The following is a 16,950-nucleotide window of genomic DNA, read 5'->3' on the forward strand; positions in this document are numbered from 1 at the left end:
CTGCTTCAGGGTCTTCTCCTCTCTATCCCCCCACCCCCAGCACCCTTCGCTCGGTCCAGCAGTTCCCTCCCTCTCTTTCCCTTACCTTCTTTTTGTGGCGATTTCTATAAGGCTATCCACTGTATTGCAGCCGGAGCCTTGAAGTCGTGTTACGTTGGCTGCTGGGAAAGTCTCCTCCGATGCAACCGGAAACAGGAAGTTGCATCAGAGGAGACTTTTCCAGCAGCTACATGCGACGCGACTTCAAGGCTCTGGCTGCAATACAACGGAGAGCCTTATAGAAACCGCCACAAAGAGAAGGTAAGGGAAAGGGAGTGAGGGAGATGCACGGCTGGCAGGAGAGAGGGGGCTGCTGGACCGCACGCTCGTTCATCGTTCATTCATGCTCATTCAACTGCGGAGACAAGACCATTCACCACTCCACGGGGTAGTGAATGGCCTTGTCCCTGTACTCGCGGTGACCTTTTTTCTTTGTCATTGTTTCGGCGGGTTATCTGCAGCTAGCCGCGGGTAACAAACCACCGTGTCTTTCTCTAATATAGGTGACTACTGTTATGCCAGCTCCAAAGCCATCTCTCTTTTCTATCAGTTAATGGAGTTCCTTTCCTGATTTCCTGAATTTATAATTTTGTACACCATTTAGAAAGCTTGATGATTTGGCAGTATATCAAGAATTAAATAAATTTGAAACTTGCCTAAATGTTAGGCGTGCTGATTCTAGGTTACACTAGTATTTACAGTGGAAACTAGGTACCTATGTTCCATTATAATTGACTCCTACCTTGTGGCGTTGGACACCTAAATGGAAGTGCCTGGTTTTAGAATTGTCGACTCTTAAGGATAAATTTATATGTATAAGTAGAATATACAAATGGACGGACTTTCATGCATAAGACATCCCAAATACTTGACATAGGTAAATGTTTTTCTAACAGGCCTCCCGCTGAACTGCATCTCCCCCAATGCAATCTGTGCAAAACTCTGTTGCACGACTTATCTTCTGCCAACCTTGCTACACTCGCATTACCCCTCTCCTCAAGCCACTTCACTGGCTCCCTATCCGCCTCCGGAGCAGAACGCAGGCACATACAGGCAGAAATTCACATATGTGCCTGCGTTCTGTTCCGGTATGTGCATTTTGGTGCTTAAATGTTGGCCTCCTTCTTTGTAGAGTTACATTCTTAGAATTGTGCATTTGCTGGGACCTGCTTTTTTGAGTGACCAGCTGGCTGAGAATTTTCCTTTTTCACTATGGTTGCAGTTTGCCAATCCAATGTAAGAGAGTTGTCCAAAACTCCCAGACTCTGTACTTGGAATCTTAATTGGCAAAGCCAATTCCCTCCTCCTCAGTGACAGGAAAAGATGGGAAACGGTGGGTTTGCTGATCTAGAGGACTTTGGTCTTGTTAGGTTAACTTTAAGCCTGTGGATCCTGAATCCAGCAGGCACTAGAAATTCTCCTCTTTAACCACCTTATTAGTACTAAAAAGTATGCTTGCTTGCTTCAGGAGTAAATTTTCCAAGGGTGTTTAAAGATTATTATATACATACCAATATAGTGAGATGTGAAGTGATATTTCTGATATTCAGTATGTACCAGATCGGTTTTTAGTGTAATCAACCTACAAAGGCAGTAGTAACAGAAAGAAAAGCCTCAGATATATATCGGGCTCACAAAACAATCTTATCGGCATAAAATCCTTCTGAAAAATCTTTTACAGTTAGAATAGGAACTTAGTCTAAATAAGCTTTAAACAAACTCATAGAACTTAACTATTATTATTTTAGTATGTATATACCGTTTATAGCCTAAGCGGTTTACGTTCGGGTACTCAAGCATTTTCCCTTTGTGTTCCATGTTCTTTTATATTGTACCCTGCTTAAACAAGCAACTTTATAGGCACGGTACCAAATAAAGAACTGTGATGAACTATGGTTGGGGATAAAACTGAGTTACTGGCATATCAGGCATCTATTAAAAAAATACTTACATACAGTATTATTATCCAATATCTTTTTGCTATTTTTGCTTATCTTCTGCTTGAAATTCTGAGACAGGCATCTCCACCTGGGCTCTGCAAGCTCAGCCTTGCCAAACCAGAACTGCCTTGTGTTGAATTGCATGCAACAGGAAAATGAGTTTCTCCCTCTCCCTGATATTGCAGTCCTTTTATGACCTCGTATGTCTCCTTCCTCTCTCTTACCAGATACATGAAAATAATCCTGCAAGTCAACCAGGATGGGAGGATCCCAGTGAAAAAGTGAGTAATTGCACTGAATGTGTGCCATGTGTTACTTTGGCTCTCTAGGGGACAGGCAGGGGTAGTGCCGGACTTTCAGCCACTCATGGTCAAACTGAAATCATTGTCCCTTTGAGCTGCTGCTTCTGCCACCACTACTATTTCCTCCTCCCACAAACCGCTGCTGCTGCTGCTGCCGCCGCCATCACTATTCCCTCCTCCCATGAACTGCTATAGCCGCCACCACTACTCCCTCCTCCCATGAATTGCTGCCACCACTACGCCATCCTCCAATGAACCACCGTTAAAACTACTCCCTCCTTCCATGAACCACTGTTGCTGATGCTGCCACCTGTACTATTCCCCCTCCCATGAACCACTGCTGCCGCTGCCGCAGCCACCACCACTACTCCCTCCTCCCATGAACTGTTGCTGCCGCTATCACTTTTTCCTCCTCCCATGAACTGCTGCTGCCGCTGCCACTATTCCTTCCTCCCATGTACTGCTGCTGCTGCCAGCACTACTCCCTTCTCCCATGAACCACTGCTGCTTCTGCTGCCAGCACTACTCCCTTCTCCCATGAACCTCTGCTGCTGCCACCACTACTCCCTCCCATGAACCGCTACTGTCCAACCACTAATCCCTCCTCCCATGAACTGCTGCCACTACTACGCCATCCTCCAATGAACCACCGTTACAACTACTCCCTCCTTCCATGAACCACTGTTGCTGATGCTGCCACCAATACTATTCCCTCCTCCCATGAACCGCTGCTGCTGCCGCCGCAGCCACACCACTACTCCCTCCTCCAATGAACCATTGATGCCGCCATCACTTTTTCCTCCTCCCATGAACCGCTGCTGCCGCCGCCACTACTCCTTCCTCCCATGAACCGCTGCTGCTGCTGCCAGCACTACTCCCTTCTCCCATGAATCACTGCTGCTTCTGCTGTCGCCACTACTCCCTCCTCCCATTAACTGCTGCTGCTGCCGCCACTACTCCCTCCCATGAACCGCTGCTGCTGCCAGCACTACTCCCTTCTCCCATGAACCACTGCTGCTTTTGCTGCCGCCATTACTCCCTCCTCCCATGAACTGCTGCTGCCGCCACCACTACCTCTCCCATAAACGCTGCTGCCGCCACCACTACTCCCTCCTCTTATGAACCGCTGCTGCTGCCACCACTACTCCCTCCTCCCATGAACCACCGTTGCTGCCACATCTACTCCCTCCAACCATGAACCGATGCTGCCGCCGCCACCACCACTCCCTCCTCCCATGAACCACTGCTGCTGCCACCACCACCACTCCCTCCTCCCATGAACCACTGCTGCTGCTGCCGCCATCACTACTTTCACCTCCCATGAATTGCTGCTGCTTTCATCACTACTTCCTCCTCCCATGAGCCACTGCAACTGTCACAGCAACTGCAATCATCTTACCTCCACAGCCACATGTCTTCCAGAGACCTTTCCTGTAATGTGTTGCTTAATGCAGAAGAGCCAAAGCGTATCTGTGGACAAGGCCAATACAAGTGGTTCTAGAGCGATGGTTATGGCAGGCTTTGGAGCCTGAAACATAGGCTTCCCAGGCCTACTATGTTGCATTGGCCCTGGAGGCAGTTGCAATTGGGGAGGGGACTTGGAATGTAGAACATAAGCAACTTCAGCCATGTAGTCTGGAGTAGAGAGTACTTGAGGGGGTTTGGACCTCCCTCCCTGGGGTGGGTATCTGAGGCATAAAGTGGTTGTTCTGTGAGCTATGGTGAGTTTGTGTCCTGTTTTCTCTCTTTATGACTCTCCCTCTAGCATTCTCAAGATGTTTTCTGCTGATAAGAAGAGAGTAGAGACTGCCTTGGAATCCTGTGGTCTCAATTTTAATCGGGTACGCTGCTATTTTCCTCTTCTATGGGGGACAAGTGTAATTTGCAGAATGTGTGTAAGAGAGAGGAATAAAAGACTGCAGAGCAAGACAGCCAGGTGGAATACAGAACAAAGAGCTATTTTTTTTTTTAATTAGTTAAACATTTTGGTGATAACAGGAAGCTGTTAATGCAGTGGACCCAGCTTCCAGCCAGCTTTTATTACCAACACTCAATGTAACTTTTAATATTGAGTTACTGAACTCCTCTTTTCTGAGCACCGTGAGTAATCTTTGTAACCATATAAAAAACCTCTCTGAAAAAAAATGGAAAATAAAAAACTTTGCTTCATTAGCGCAGGACTGGACAAAGTTAAAACTCCTTCAATTGACAGAACTCAACACACTGTGCTGTATTTTAAAAACTTTTTTTTAGGGTGAAGCAATTAAGCCAGAGGAACTGACCCTGGAGATATTTCAGCGCTTCCTGAACAAGCTCTGCCTAAGACCTGATATTGATAAGATCCTGCTGGAGCTGTATGTTTCCTCTTCCTCTTTTAAAACTCACTTTTTTTCCTTCCAAACAAACTTGTGTAGTGATCAAAGCTGAAAAGCAATTAAACTAGCTCTACCTGAACCTCCCTAGAGTGATACAATGTTAAAACAACACAGAAGATGCTCCTTCCCATCCTCAAACTTTACAGGGAGGAAGATTCACAAAATTGAATTAGATTTGGGTAAAAGGTCTTACCTCTTAGATTGTGAACCCACCAAGACAGAAAAGGGTAATGCTTGAGTACCTAACTGTAAACCACTTAGATAATTTTGATAGGTGATAAATAAATACCTTAAATAAATAAATCTCTTATAATCCCTTGCCCTGAAATTACACCCACTAGTCTTATCCTCAGTGTTCCATTGTAAAACTTCCATTTCTCCCCTGCCCCCAATTTGGGGCACCAAAGGTTTAATTAGCATCTCAGTTGGCAGTCACAATGGAGTAATGCAATAAATAGCGCCAAAATTTAGGTCCAGATGTCGCACGCTGAGTGCAAATTCTATAACAACAGTTTCCACTGAAACTTCCATTATAGAATACTAATGTAACTTTTCAGTTTCATACTTAGGGCTCCTTTTACTAAACTGCAATAGCGTTTTTAGCGCGCGCAGAATTGCCACGCATGCTAGACGCTAACGCCAGCATTGAGCTGGCATTAGTTCTTGCTGCGCAGTGCGGGTTTAGCGCGCGCAGCAATTCTGCGCGCGCTAAAAACGCTATCGCAGCTTAGTAAAAGGAGCCCTTAGTCTTAGATGTGAACTCTTATGCAAAGGCCTGGTGTAAGTGCTTACATCTAACTGTTGGCTATTTAACATTTAAAGAATATAAGCTCCCTACATTAGAAATGAGTAAAATTCCTAAATATCAGAATTAAAGCTCACATTTATTGTCTGAAAGTGCAGTGAGTATTTAGCTTGCGAAAGCTGTTGAGAGTGGTACCCTAGCTGCTGGAATGTGGCAGGGGCACAGTAAAAACAAACGGCTGTCTGTCTCTCTGCAGGGGAGCTAAAGGGAAGCCCTACCTTACACTAGAACAACTGATGGACTTCTTAAACCAAAAACAGCGGGATCCCCGGCTCAATGAGATCCTCTACCCTCCTTTGAAGAAGGACCAGGTACAGCAGCTGATTGAAAAGTATGAATCCAACAAGCAATTCCTGGAGCGAGGTAAGTGGGGGCATCTCAACTCTCACAGGACAGGGGAGGGTGAAAGGAAGAGAGAGGAGGGGGGGGGGGGGGCTGTAGAGGTACAAATATACCTAATGGCCACTGTTTATTTCTAGATCAAATGTCAATGGAAGGTTTTAGTCGTTTTCTTGGAGGAGAAGAGAACAGCATTGTGCCATTGGAGAAACTGGATCTCTGCAATGATATGACACAGCCCCTGAGCAACTATTTTATCAACTCCTCCCACAACACCTACCTCACAGGTACTTGCCTCTTACTACCAACTCTTAAATGCATATGCAATCCTGCCTAGCTCACATAATTATTTCAGTGTGCAGATGCAGGTCTGACAGTTATTTCATCCCATATTCCTCTCTTACATCCTTTCTTTTCTCTCTCTTGCTGCATTACAGCTGGCCAACTTACTGGGAATTCCTCAGTAGAGATGTATCGCCAGGTGCTGCTCACAGGATGCCGCTGCATTGAGTTGGACTGCTGGAAGGGGCGACCTCAGGATGAAGAACCTTTCATCACACATGGATTTACCATGACAACTGAAATTCCCTTCAAGGTAGATCTTGAGCCTTAACAGGTTATTTATTCCCTATAATGGGTTTTATTCTTGTGTACGCCTCGTCCATGTTTAATTGTGCTTGATCTGTTTTCTCTGGGGGTAATATTTGGCTTGTAAGCTCTACATATTTAATGCTGGGGTATGCATGCCTCCTGGAATTGAATATTATCCCAGGACAAGCAGGCAGCATATTCTTGACTGATGGGTGACGGCACCGACGGAGCCCCGGTACGGACAATTTTAGAGTGATTGCACTCTAAGAACTTTAGAAAGTTCTAGCTAGGCCGCACCGCGCGTGCGCGAGTGCCTTCCCGCCCGACAGAGGCGCGCGGTCCCCAGTTTTCTTAATTCCGCGGAGCTAAGAAGACGCGTGTTTCCAACGGCTGTTGGAAGTTTTTTCCTAAACTGTTCACTTGCCTTCCCGCTCGCGCGTATTTTTCTCTTCATTTTATTTCTTTCTTGTTCTTTTACCGTTTGTAAAAAAAAAAAAAAAAATTGTTTATTTTTTTCACTTTTTATTGACTACCCCGGCGGGGCCTGTTGGCACCATCGAAGCCTCCGGCTTCGATTTTGCTACAGCGGTTTTTCCCTTCATGCCCCCGTCACCGGGTTTCAAAAAGTGTCAGCGGTGTGCGCGCCCTATATCTCTCTCCGACCCGCACAAGTGGTGCCTTCAGTGTCTGGGTCCGGACCATAGGGCTGACACCTGCACCCGCTGTAGTTCTTTACAAAAAAGAACTTTAAAAAACCGACAAATTCAACAACGAATTCTGTTCGGCACCGACATGGAAGTTGCACCAGTATCGACATCGGCAACTTCCTCCAAATCGACACCGACTGTCTCGGCACCGACAGATACATCGCCGACGTCGATCCCTGTAGGTAAGCCGGCTAAGAAGCCTTCCCCTACTGTCCTAGGGCCACCAGTCGAGCATGCAGTGAGCCAAGTCCTGCAGACTGAGCGCCGGCCCCGTAAACGCTCCGCTCCCATTGAAGTCACTGCCTCGTCATCGGCATCGACTTCACCCGAGCGTCGAGCGGCACCGAAGGTACCGAGCAAGAAAAGACCGGTACCGGTGCAATCGGGACCTACGTTGGATGAGCGCATTGCCTCTATCCTCCAGGTCCAGCTTAAACAGCAACTACAACAATTGCTCCCGGCTCTGTTGACACCGAATCCTCCAGTGTCGGTACCCAGTGAGCCTTCGGTGCCGACCGTCGATCAACCCCTTTTATTGACATCGACTTTGTCGGCACCGCACAAATCCATGTCCATGCCTATTCTATCAGCGGAGCCGAAACGACGTTCTGCTCCGGACACTTCTGAACCGGTACCGTTCTCTGAGCCCCGTACCGTTCTACACTCCCCTGGTACCGTCTCCAACCGTTCGGGGAAATCGGTACGCAAGACTAAACATGTTGGCACCTCGACTCCACTTTCTCAGGGCCGTCTCCAATCGGTACGGGACCCTGACTTGTGGGATGACTCGGATGCTCACCTTGGTACCGAGGAAGATTATTCATCTGAAGAGGAGGATCTATCTGTGCAAGACCCTGCTACTAAGCCAGAGCACTCCTCCTTTACCAAATTTTTAAGGGAAATGTCAGACACCCTTTCAATTCCTTTGGAGTCTGATTCTAAAAAGTCCAAGGCATTCTTAGATGCCTTGGACTTTGATCATCCTCCTAAGGAGTTCTTAAAGTTGCCCCTCCATGATATCTTGAGGGAAACTTTCTATAAGAACTTGGAAACTCCCTTAACCATCCCGGGAGCCCCAAGAAAATTGGAATCTCTTTATAAAGTCATTCCAATTCCAGGATTCGACAAGCAACAACTTCCCCATGAATCCTTGTTGGTGGAATCAACCCTGAAGAAGTCTGTAGGTGCCAGTGTTTACGCCTCTGTTCCTCCTGGCAGAGAAGGAAAGGCCATGGATAAATTTGGAAAGCGCCTTTACCAAAACGCCATGCTGGCCAACCGTTCAGGTAATTACGCATTCCACTTCTCGTTTTACCTGAAGCATCTCATTCAACAGGTGACCTCTTTTCAAAAGTACATTCCGGACCGTAAACTTCCTGCTTTTCAGCAATGTACTTCTAGTCTTTTGCAACTAAGGAAGTTTATGGTCCGTTCCATTTATGATACTTTTGAACTGACGTCACGGGCCACTGCTATTTCTGTAGCAATGAGAAGGTTGGCATGGCTACGGGTCTCAGAACTGGATGTAAACCATCAAGACCGACTGGCCAATGCGCCTTGTCTTGGGGATGAGCTGTTTGGGGAGTCCATGGATACCGCCACACAAAAGCTCTCCGCGCATGAGACTAGGTGGGACACCTTGTTGAAAAACAAGAAGAAACCTCCTCCTCCTCGTCCATTCAGGCAACAACCTTCTTATCAAAGAAGGTTTTCTGCTCGCCCAGCTCAGACTCATCCTCCTCAACCTCGCAGGCAGCATCAACAGCAGCAACAGGCTCGTCAACAACAACAGCCTGCTGTAAAACCGGCTGTTCAACCTAAGTCTACACAGCCCTTTTGACTCTCTTCTCGAGAACATTGCCAGTCTTCCTCCCTCATGCCTTCAAACTCAGCCCATAGGAGGTCGACTCCAGGTTTTTCTGTCTCGATGGGAAGCAATTACCTCCGACCAGTGGGTACTTGCTATCATCGCTCACGGATATGCCCTGAACTTTCAGACTCCTCCACCGTTAAGTCTACCAAAAGAGTCTGTTTCCAACAAGGCTCAGTCCCTCCTTCTCGGTCAGGAGGTTCAATCCCTCCTCCTTCTCAATGCCATCGAACCAGTTCCTCTAGACCAGCAAGGCCTGGGATTTTATTCCCGGTACTTTCTTGTACCCAAAAAAACCGGAGATCTCAGACCAATATTAGATCTCAGAGATCTCAACAAATGTCTGGTCAAGGAGAAGTTCAAGATGTTATCTCTTGCCACCCTATACCCTCTTCTCTCTCAGGAAGACTGGCTATGTTCCCTCGATCTAAAGGAGGCGTATACTCACATTCCAATTCATCTGATGTCCAGACAATACCTTCGCTTTCTTGTCAACCAACATCATTACCAATACAAGGTGCTACCCTTCGGCTTAGCCTCCTCTCCCAGGGTATTCACCAAATGTCTGATTGTGGTCGCAGCATATCTCCGCTCCCACAATTTTCAAGTCTTCCCTTATCTGGACGACTGGCTCATCAAGGCTCTTTCTCCTCAGTACGTTCACATAGCCACCAATCAGACAATTTCCTTCCTTCGACTGTTGGGGTTCGAGATCAATCTACCCAAGTCACACCTCATTCCAACTCAGCGACTTCAATTCATTGGAGCCATTCTGGATACTGTTCAGATGAGGGCGTTTCTTCCTCCAAACCGCCTTCACACCATCCTTCATCTCTGTCAGCAGGTATTCCAGAAAACTTCCATTTCAGCAAATCAAATGATGGTACTTTTGGGGCACATGGCATCCACAGTGCATGTCACCCCCTTTGCACGTCTCCACCTGCGTACTCCTCAATGGACCCTAGCGACTCAGTGGTCACAAGCGACGGATCCTTGTTCACAACACATATCTGTGACCTCGTCTCTTCGACAGTCGCTTCTTTGGTGGTTGAACTCATCAAATCTATCCAGAGGTCTACTGTTCCATCTACCTCCTCATCAACTAGTCATCACCACAGATTCCTCCCCCTATGCATGGGGAGCTCACTTGAACGAGTTCCAAACTCAGGGGTTTTGGACCACCCAGGAAAAGAAGCACCACATCAATTTCCTGGAACTCAGAGCGATATTTTACGCCCTCAAAGCTTTTCAACATCTCCTCTTTCCTCAGGTTCTTCTCATTTGCACAGACAACCAAGTTGCAATGTATTACATCAACAAACAAGGAGGGATGGGATCCCGTCCTTTATGTCAGGAAGCTCAAAGGATTTGGACCTGGGCGACTGCTCGTCACCTATTCCTGAAAGCAGTCTACATCCAAGGGGAGCAGAATTGCTTAGCAGACAATCTCAGCAGAATTCTTCAACCTCACGAATGGACTCTCGACCCCTCGACTCTTCAGTTCATTTTCTCTCAATGGGGCACTCCTCAGGTGGATCTTTTTGCAGCTCCCCACAACCATCAACTGCCCCTGTTTTGCTCCAGACTTTACTCTCCTCACCGTCTGGAACCCGATGCATTTCTTCTGGATTGGACCAATCTCTTCCTTTATGCATTCCCTCCTCTTCCGCTCATGCTGCGCACCTTATTCAAGCTCAAGAGGGAACAAGCCACCATGATCCTCATCGCTCCACGGTGGCCCAGACAGCATTGGTTTTCCCTTCTACTTCAACTCAGTTCCAGGGAACCCATACCTCTTCCTCTGTTTCCTTCACTACTTACACAGAATCAGCAAACGCTTCTTCATCCCAACTTACAGTCTCTGCACCTGACAGCTTGGTATCTCTCGGGCTGACTGCACCTCATGCTCTCCTTTCTCAGCCTGTCCGTTCTATTATTGATGCCTCCAGGAAACCGTCTACTCTTCAATGTTACCAGCAGAAGTGGTCTCGGTTTTCTTCCTGGTGCCTGTTACATCACCATGATCCCATATCTACAGCAGTGGGATTGGTATTGGACTATCTTTTGTCCTTATCTGACTCTGGTCTTAAATCCTCTTCGATAAGGGTCCACCTTAGTGCCATTGCAGCTTTTCATGAGCCGATCCATGGTAAACCCCTCTCAGCTCATCCCCTAGTCTCAAGGTTCATGAAAGGCCTTTTCAATGTAAAACCACCTCTTAAGGCCCCTCCTGTTGTATGGGATCTTAATGTGGTTCTTTCTGCGTTAATGAAGCCTCCTTTCGAGCCTCTGGCCACAACGCATTTTAAATTTCTCACTTGGAAAGTGGTCTTTCTGATAGCTCTCACTTCTGCCAGGAGGGTCAGTGAGCTCCATGCACTGGTGGCTGATCCACCTTTCACTGTTTTTCACCATGATAAGGTTGTCCTTCGTACACATCCAAAATTCCTTCCTAAGGTTGTGTCTGAGTTTCACCTTAATCAATCCATCGTTCTACCTGTTTTTTTCCCAAAGCCTCATTCTAATCCAGGTGAACAGGCTTTGCATACCTTGGATTGTAAACGTGCTCTGGCTTACTATCTTGATCGCACCAAACCTCACAGATCATCTCCTCAACTGTTTTTGTCCTTTGATCCTAACAAGTCGGGTCATCCTGTATCTAAACGCACTCTGTCCAATTGGCTTGCTGCTTGCGTTTCTTTTTGTTATGCTCAGTCGGGCCTGACACTGGAGGGTTCTGTCACGGGCCACAAAATTAGAGCTATGGCAGCATCTGTAGCTTTCCTCCGTTCCACTCCTATTGAGGAAATCTGCAAGGCTGCTACTTGGTCCTCAGTTCATACTTTCACATCTCACTATTGTCTGGATGCATTCTCCAGGCGGGATGGACACTTCGGCCAATCTGTTTTACAAAATTTATTCTCCTAATGGCCAACCTTCCCTCCATCCCTCTTTTTGTTAGCTTGGAGGTCACCCATCAGTCAAGAATATGCTGCCTGCTTGTCCTGGGATAAAGCACAGTTACTTACCGTAACAGGTGTTATCCAGGGACAGCAGGCAGATATTCTTGCGTCCCTCCCACCTCCCCGGGTTGGCTTCTTAGCTGGCTTATCCTAACTGGGGACCGCGCGCCTCTGTCGGGCGGGAAGGCACTCGCGCACGCGCGGTGCGGCCTAGCTAGAACTTTCTAAAGTTCTTAGAGTGCAATCACTCTAAAATTGTCCGTACCGGGGCTCCGTCGGTGCCGTCACCCATCAGTCAAGAATATCTGCCTGCTGTCCCTGGATAACACCTGTTACGGTAAGTAACTGTGCTTTCAGGTATGAGAGCTAACCCAGAAGTTAACTGGGTACTGGCTGATGTTCAGACTGGTGCCCAGTTCACTTGGCACATAAAGCTAAGACAATTTTTTTGTTGTCCTAACTTTGGCCCTCTTTTACTAAGCCAAAACCTCTACCGTGGCTTAGTAAAAAGGGGGTGGGGGAGGGGGTTGTGTGTTTACTGAGCCAGTTCACAGACTGCATATCTCTGCTAATCAGCTAAATAATGGCTGTGTCCCTGGACCATTCCTAATCTTAGGGAATTGTGGGTTAGTGGTAATATTCAGTGGCACCACTCCATTAACTGCTTCTGAAAATCAGTGGCCAGCCAGTTCAGCAGGGTTTACTGGTCAGGATTCTTTCCTGCCCATTTAAACCCCTATTTTTCCAACTTTATTTTCCATTTGATATACTGTTCATTGGCAATAGCATCTAGGCGGTTTACAGGTAAATAACATGCTGTGTGATCCTCTGTTTTAACTTCCTATACATTCTGCATGTTCTCTTCCCTTCATGGTTTGATTTTGTGCTCCAGGAGGTGATTGAAGCTATTGCCGAAAGTGCTTTCAAGACTTCACACTTCCCAGTTGTCCTTTCCTTTGAGAATCATGTAGACTCGTAAGTTACTTATGCTGTTTTGCCAAAACACCTCCTGCCGTGATAGGCCTGAACTATTATAGTGTTGTTCAAGTAGTTAAATAATTCAACTAAACTCTTTAATCTCGCTTATGCTATTTTGGTTTTCAGTGCAAAGCAGCAAGCTAAAATGGCGGAATACTGTCGTACCATCTTTGGAGATGCGCTACTGATTGACCCTCTGGAAAAATATCCAGTAAGATTTTAGGGGACGATGGTGACAGTCTATCTTGGCTTAGAAGGGATATGGCTGGGATTTTACCTTGATCTTCATCCTCACTGTAATTTCTTCCTCACTTAATTGTCCTCTTTAGTTTTCTGGCTCATAATATAAAGAGCAAAATCATAAAACTGTAGATGTAAGACTGGAAAAATATGTCAATTATCTCTTGTGGAAGGAGGAAAGCCTCAGATCATGTGTCCATTTTCACATGCTAGCCCACTGGCCATTCAGCTAATGTGGACATCAATTTCAATCACTGGCCATCCTCCACCACCCTTAATTACTGTGCAAAAATCATGCTGTGCAAACTTGCATTGATAATATATAAATAATATCAAAGGCAATTCAAGACACTTTATGGTTTCTCTGATTCTCTGAGGAAGATATTGTGAAACGAGCTCGTCAGAATCAGAATGAGTCTAAAACAAGTTGCCTGACCTTATTAAGATAAGTGGTTTTTACACTTTTGATATTATTTATATACTAGTCTTTAAGCCCGTTACATTAACAGGTGCTAGAATAGATGTATGTGTCTGTCTTTCTTTCTCTCTCTCCTTGGCCGCTTTCTCTCTGTTGTCTTTCTGTCTTTCTCCTTGGCCACTGTCTGTCTTTCTTTCTTTCTTTCTGTCTGTCTCTCTCTTTCCTCGGCTGTTCACCACCACCCCTTGCTTGCTCCCCCTGTCCAGCAGTAGCCCTTCTCCCTTTCTTTTACCTCCCCCCCCTGTCCAGCAGCACCTCTTCTTTGTTCCCCCTGTCCAGTAGTAGGCCTTCTCCATTCCTTTTACATCCCCCCTGTCCAGCAGCACCTCTTCTTTGTTCCCCCTGTCCAGTAGTAGGCCTTCTCCATTCCTTTTACATCCCCCCTGCCAAGCAGCACCTCTTCCCTGCTCCCCCTGTCCAGCAGTAGGCCTTCTCCCTTCCTTTTACCTCCCCTCCTGTCCAGCAGAATCTCTTCCCTGCTCCCCCTGTCCAGCAGTAGGTCTTCTCCATTCCTTTCATCTCCTCCCACTGTCCAGCAGCAGCCCTTATCCCTTCGTTTTACCTCCCCCCTGTCCAGCAGTACCTCTTCCCTGCTCCCCCTGTCCAGCAGTAGGCCTTCTCCCTTCCTTTTACCTCCCTCCTGTCCAGCAACACCTCTTCCCTGCTCCCCCTGTCCAGCAGTAGGCCTTCTCCCTTCCTTTTACCTCCCCCCGTCCAGCAGCACCTCTTCCCTGCTCCCCCTGTCCAGCAGTAGGCCTTCTCCCTTCCTTTTACCCCCCCCTGTCCAGCAGCACCTCTTCCCTGATCCCCCTGTCCAGTTGTACCCCTTCTCCTTTCCCTGCTTCCCCCTGTCCAGCATCCGCTAGCCCGGGAGCCTCGGGGCTTTTGCTGGGCCGGCTCACCTTGCATTATCGAAGTGGGCCGGCCTAGCAAATGCCCTGCAGCTGCCGTGTTTGCTGGTCCGGAGGTGAGAAGAGGTATTGCGGCAGTGCAGGAGTCAAACTGCCACCGCCGCTGAAATTGCTGCACGCGCCGCAAGCCAGTGCACGCACCTCAAGCCACCACACACGCCGAATATAGCACGTAAGCACACATCACGCTGTCAGGGATCACGGCCTCCTAAGTGCGCATGCGTGTTTAGGGTTTTATTATAGAGGATTATCAATGCAAGTTTGCACAGTAATTAAGGGTGGTGGAGGATGGCCAGTGATTAAAATTGATGTCCACATTAGCTGAATGACCAGTGGGCTAGCATATGAAAATGGACACATGATCTGAGGCTTTCCTCCTTCCCCAAGAGATAATTGCCATATTTTTCCAGTCTTACATCTACAATTTTATGATTTTGTTTTGATTTTTGTAACCTTTGGTTGTAAATTTTTTGATTCTTGTTTTTGGATCGTATTATAAAGAAACCTGGCTCTCCAGCCTGTCATATTCACGCTTATCTAATACTTTCCAGTTTCTCTTTGCTTTTCTTGAAATATAGGACCCAAAGCTGAACAAGGTATTCTAATAGTGTTGAGTAGCATGAGAGAATATCTTTATGTGACACCCCTGACATGGTGTGAACTTCTTGTGTCTCTTTCTGCATTTAGATGCAGCCAGGGATCTTGTTACCAAGTCCCCAGGAGCTGTTGGGGAAGATCCTAGTGAAGAACAAGAAGAAAAGGCATAAGGTGTGTGAGGGAAGCATGAAGAAGCGCCTGGTGGAGCAGACGTCCAGCAACTACAGTGACTCCAGCACCTGTGAACCGTTCTCTCCCAACCTCAGTATGTCCTGCTGCTCCCCTGCCCCTTCCTCATACCCTATCTAGCCTGATCACCCCGTGTTCTCAAGACACCACCTAAGCACTGACGTATGTAAGAACCCCTCAGTCCCTAGCACTCCTCACCTCATTGTTGCTTTACCTCTTTTCTTGCTCTAGTGATCCTCCTCTCTCTTCCAGGCTCTTCTTTCACTGACCAGGTGGATGGCGGACACATACTTTCTAATGGTGAGGAGAAGTTGGCAGATAAAATAGCCAAGTTCAGTGAGCCCCGCAAATCCATTGGTGAGTTCCAGAGGGCGGACTAGATTGATTTATGTAAATCATTTTCTATCCTATTCTCCCCAAAGAGCTCAGAACGGGTTACAGGTTAAACATACATGATATATAGTTTACAGGTTACAATTTGCCATAGTTATAGTACAAGGTTTTCCAATACAGGTTTTTATCCTAACTCGACACATACTAGGGATCTAATGCCAATATACAGTTTACAGGCTAAATTTATTATATGAGTAGTTATAGTGCCAGATTTTTTGATACAAGTTTTTATCCTAACGCAATTCATTTTTTTGTGATTCATCGGTCATGGGAGTTATGATGCTCTTCCAGTTTCTAGATATATGATGCACTGAGAAGTGGGGTTCGGACTGGGAGGGGTGGCATGTGCACCCCGTGGAGGAGCCATTCTTGCATCGTTCCTGAGCTGCTGGGCTGCCCTGTTAGGAGAAGTGCCCGCTGACTCTGGCAGCTGTGCAAGTTTAAAGGAGGTTCCATATGGTGGGCAGGCAACAGGTTGCATGGGCGGAAGGGATGCCTGCCTGCAGTTGGGCAAAACGGTGGTGATTTCATCCCAGGGCACCTGTGTAAAAAAGGGCTCCTATTTATAGTGGCAACAGGGTCATCAATCTGCTTTTATAAAATTGTATGAGCCTATTTTATAAAGTGTCGCTCCAAATAGTGCTCAAAATGTCTCTCAAATTTCCACCTGCTCTCAAAAAAAAGTTTAAACATGTACCTATACACTAGTGTTTTACATTGCAGCTCCTCAAAAAACTCCATACCTGGGAACACCCACATAGAGATATGTGAAAGCATGCAGGTGTGCCTCCACACATTTTTATGACTATTTTCTGCAAGTGAATCAGAACAGGCAATATAAAATTACCCACCTGACAGCAATTCTAGAACTGGGTGCCCACAATTATGTGTCGTTTGCGTGCAGAAATTTACAGGAAGGGCTGTGGCTCACTAGTTGAGCTGCTGCCTCTGCACCCAGAGGTTGTAAGATCGAATCCCAGTGCTGCTCCTTGTGACCCTGAGGAAGACACTTAATCCTCTAGTGCCCACTGCTTTGAATGTCGACTTTGAAATGCCAAAGCCACAAAAAGGCGGTATATAAGTCCCCATCACCCCTTTAGTGGGTAAGTGTATACTTATACGTATAAGGAGCAAGAAATTGACTAAAAGCTATTCTGTAAGGGTGCCTCTAATTAACAGCACATAAATGCAAGGGGTCCACATGGGTGAAGGGGTCAAGGGTCATAGACTTGA

The 16,950-nt window shown here is 46.8% G+C and overlaps 1 protein-coding gene across 1 annotated transcript in view; it reads left to right on the forward strand.

Annotated features, from left to right (window-relative positions):
* Window positions 1-16,950, forward strand: part of PLCB3 (phospholipase C beta 3) — a 121,793-nt gene that overhangs the window by 75,740 nt on the left and 29,103 nt on the right. Inside the window, exons 6-15 of the mRNA XM_033953599.1 lie at window positions 2,207-2,260; window positions 4,047-4,122; window positions 4,535-4,635; window positions 5,658-5,824; window positions 5,941-6,087; window positions 6,238-6,395; window positions 12,824-12,906; window positions 13,036-13,120; window positions 15,226-15,400; window positions 15,577-15,681. Coding sequence (XP_033809490.1) covers window positions 2,207-2,260; window positions 4,047-4,122; window positions 4,535-4,635; window positions 5,658-5,824; window positions 5,941-6,087; window positions 6,238-6,395; window positions 12,824-12,906; window positions 13,036-13,120; window positions 15,226-15,400; window positions 15,577-15,681 — 1,151 coding nt within the window. The remainder of the gene's footprint in view (window positions 1-2,206; window positions 2,261-4,046; window positions 4,123-4,534; window positions 4,636-5,657; window positions 5,825-5,940; window positions 6,088-6,237; window positions 6,396-12,823; window positions 12,907-13,035; window positions 13,121-15,225; window positions 15,401-15,576; window positions 15,682-16,950) is intronic.

The sequence above is a fragment of the Geotrypetes seraphini genome, chromosome 8 (genome assembly GCF_902459505.1).
Source record: "Geotrypetes seraphini chromosome 8, aGeoSer1.1, whole genome shotgun sequence".
In the NCBI taxonomy this organism is placed as follows: Eukaryota; Metazoa; Chordata; class Amphibia; order Gymnophiona; family Dermophiidae; genus Geotrypetes; species Geotrypetes seraphini.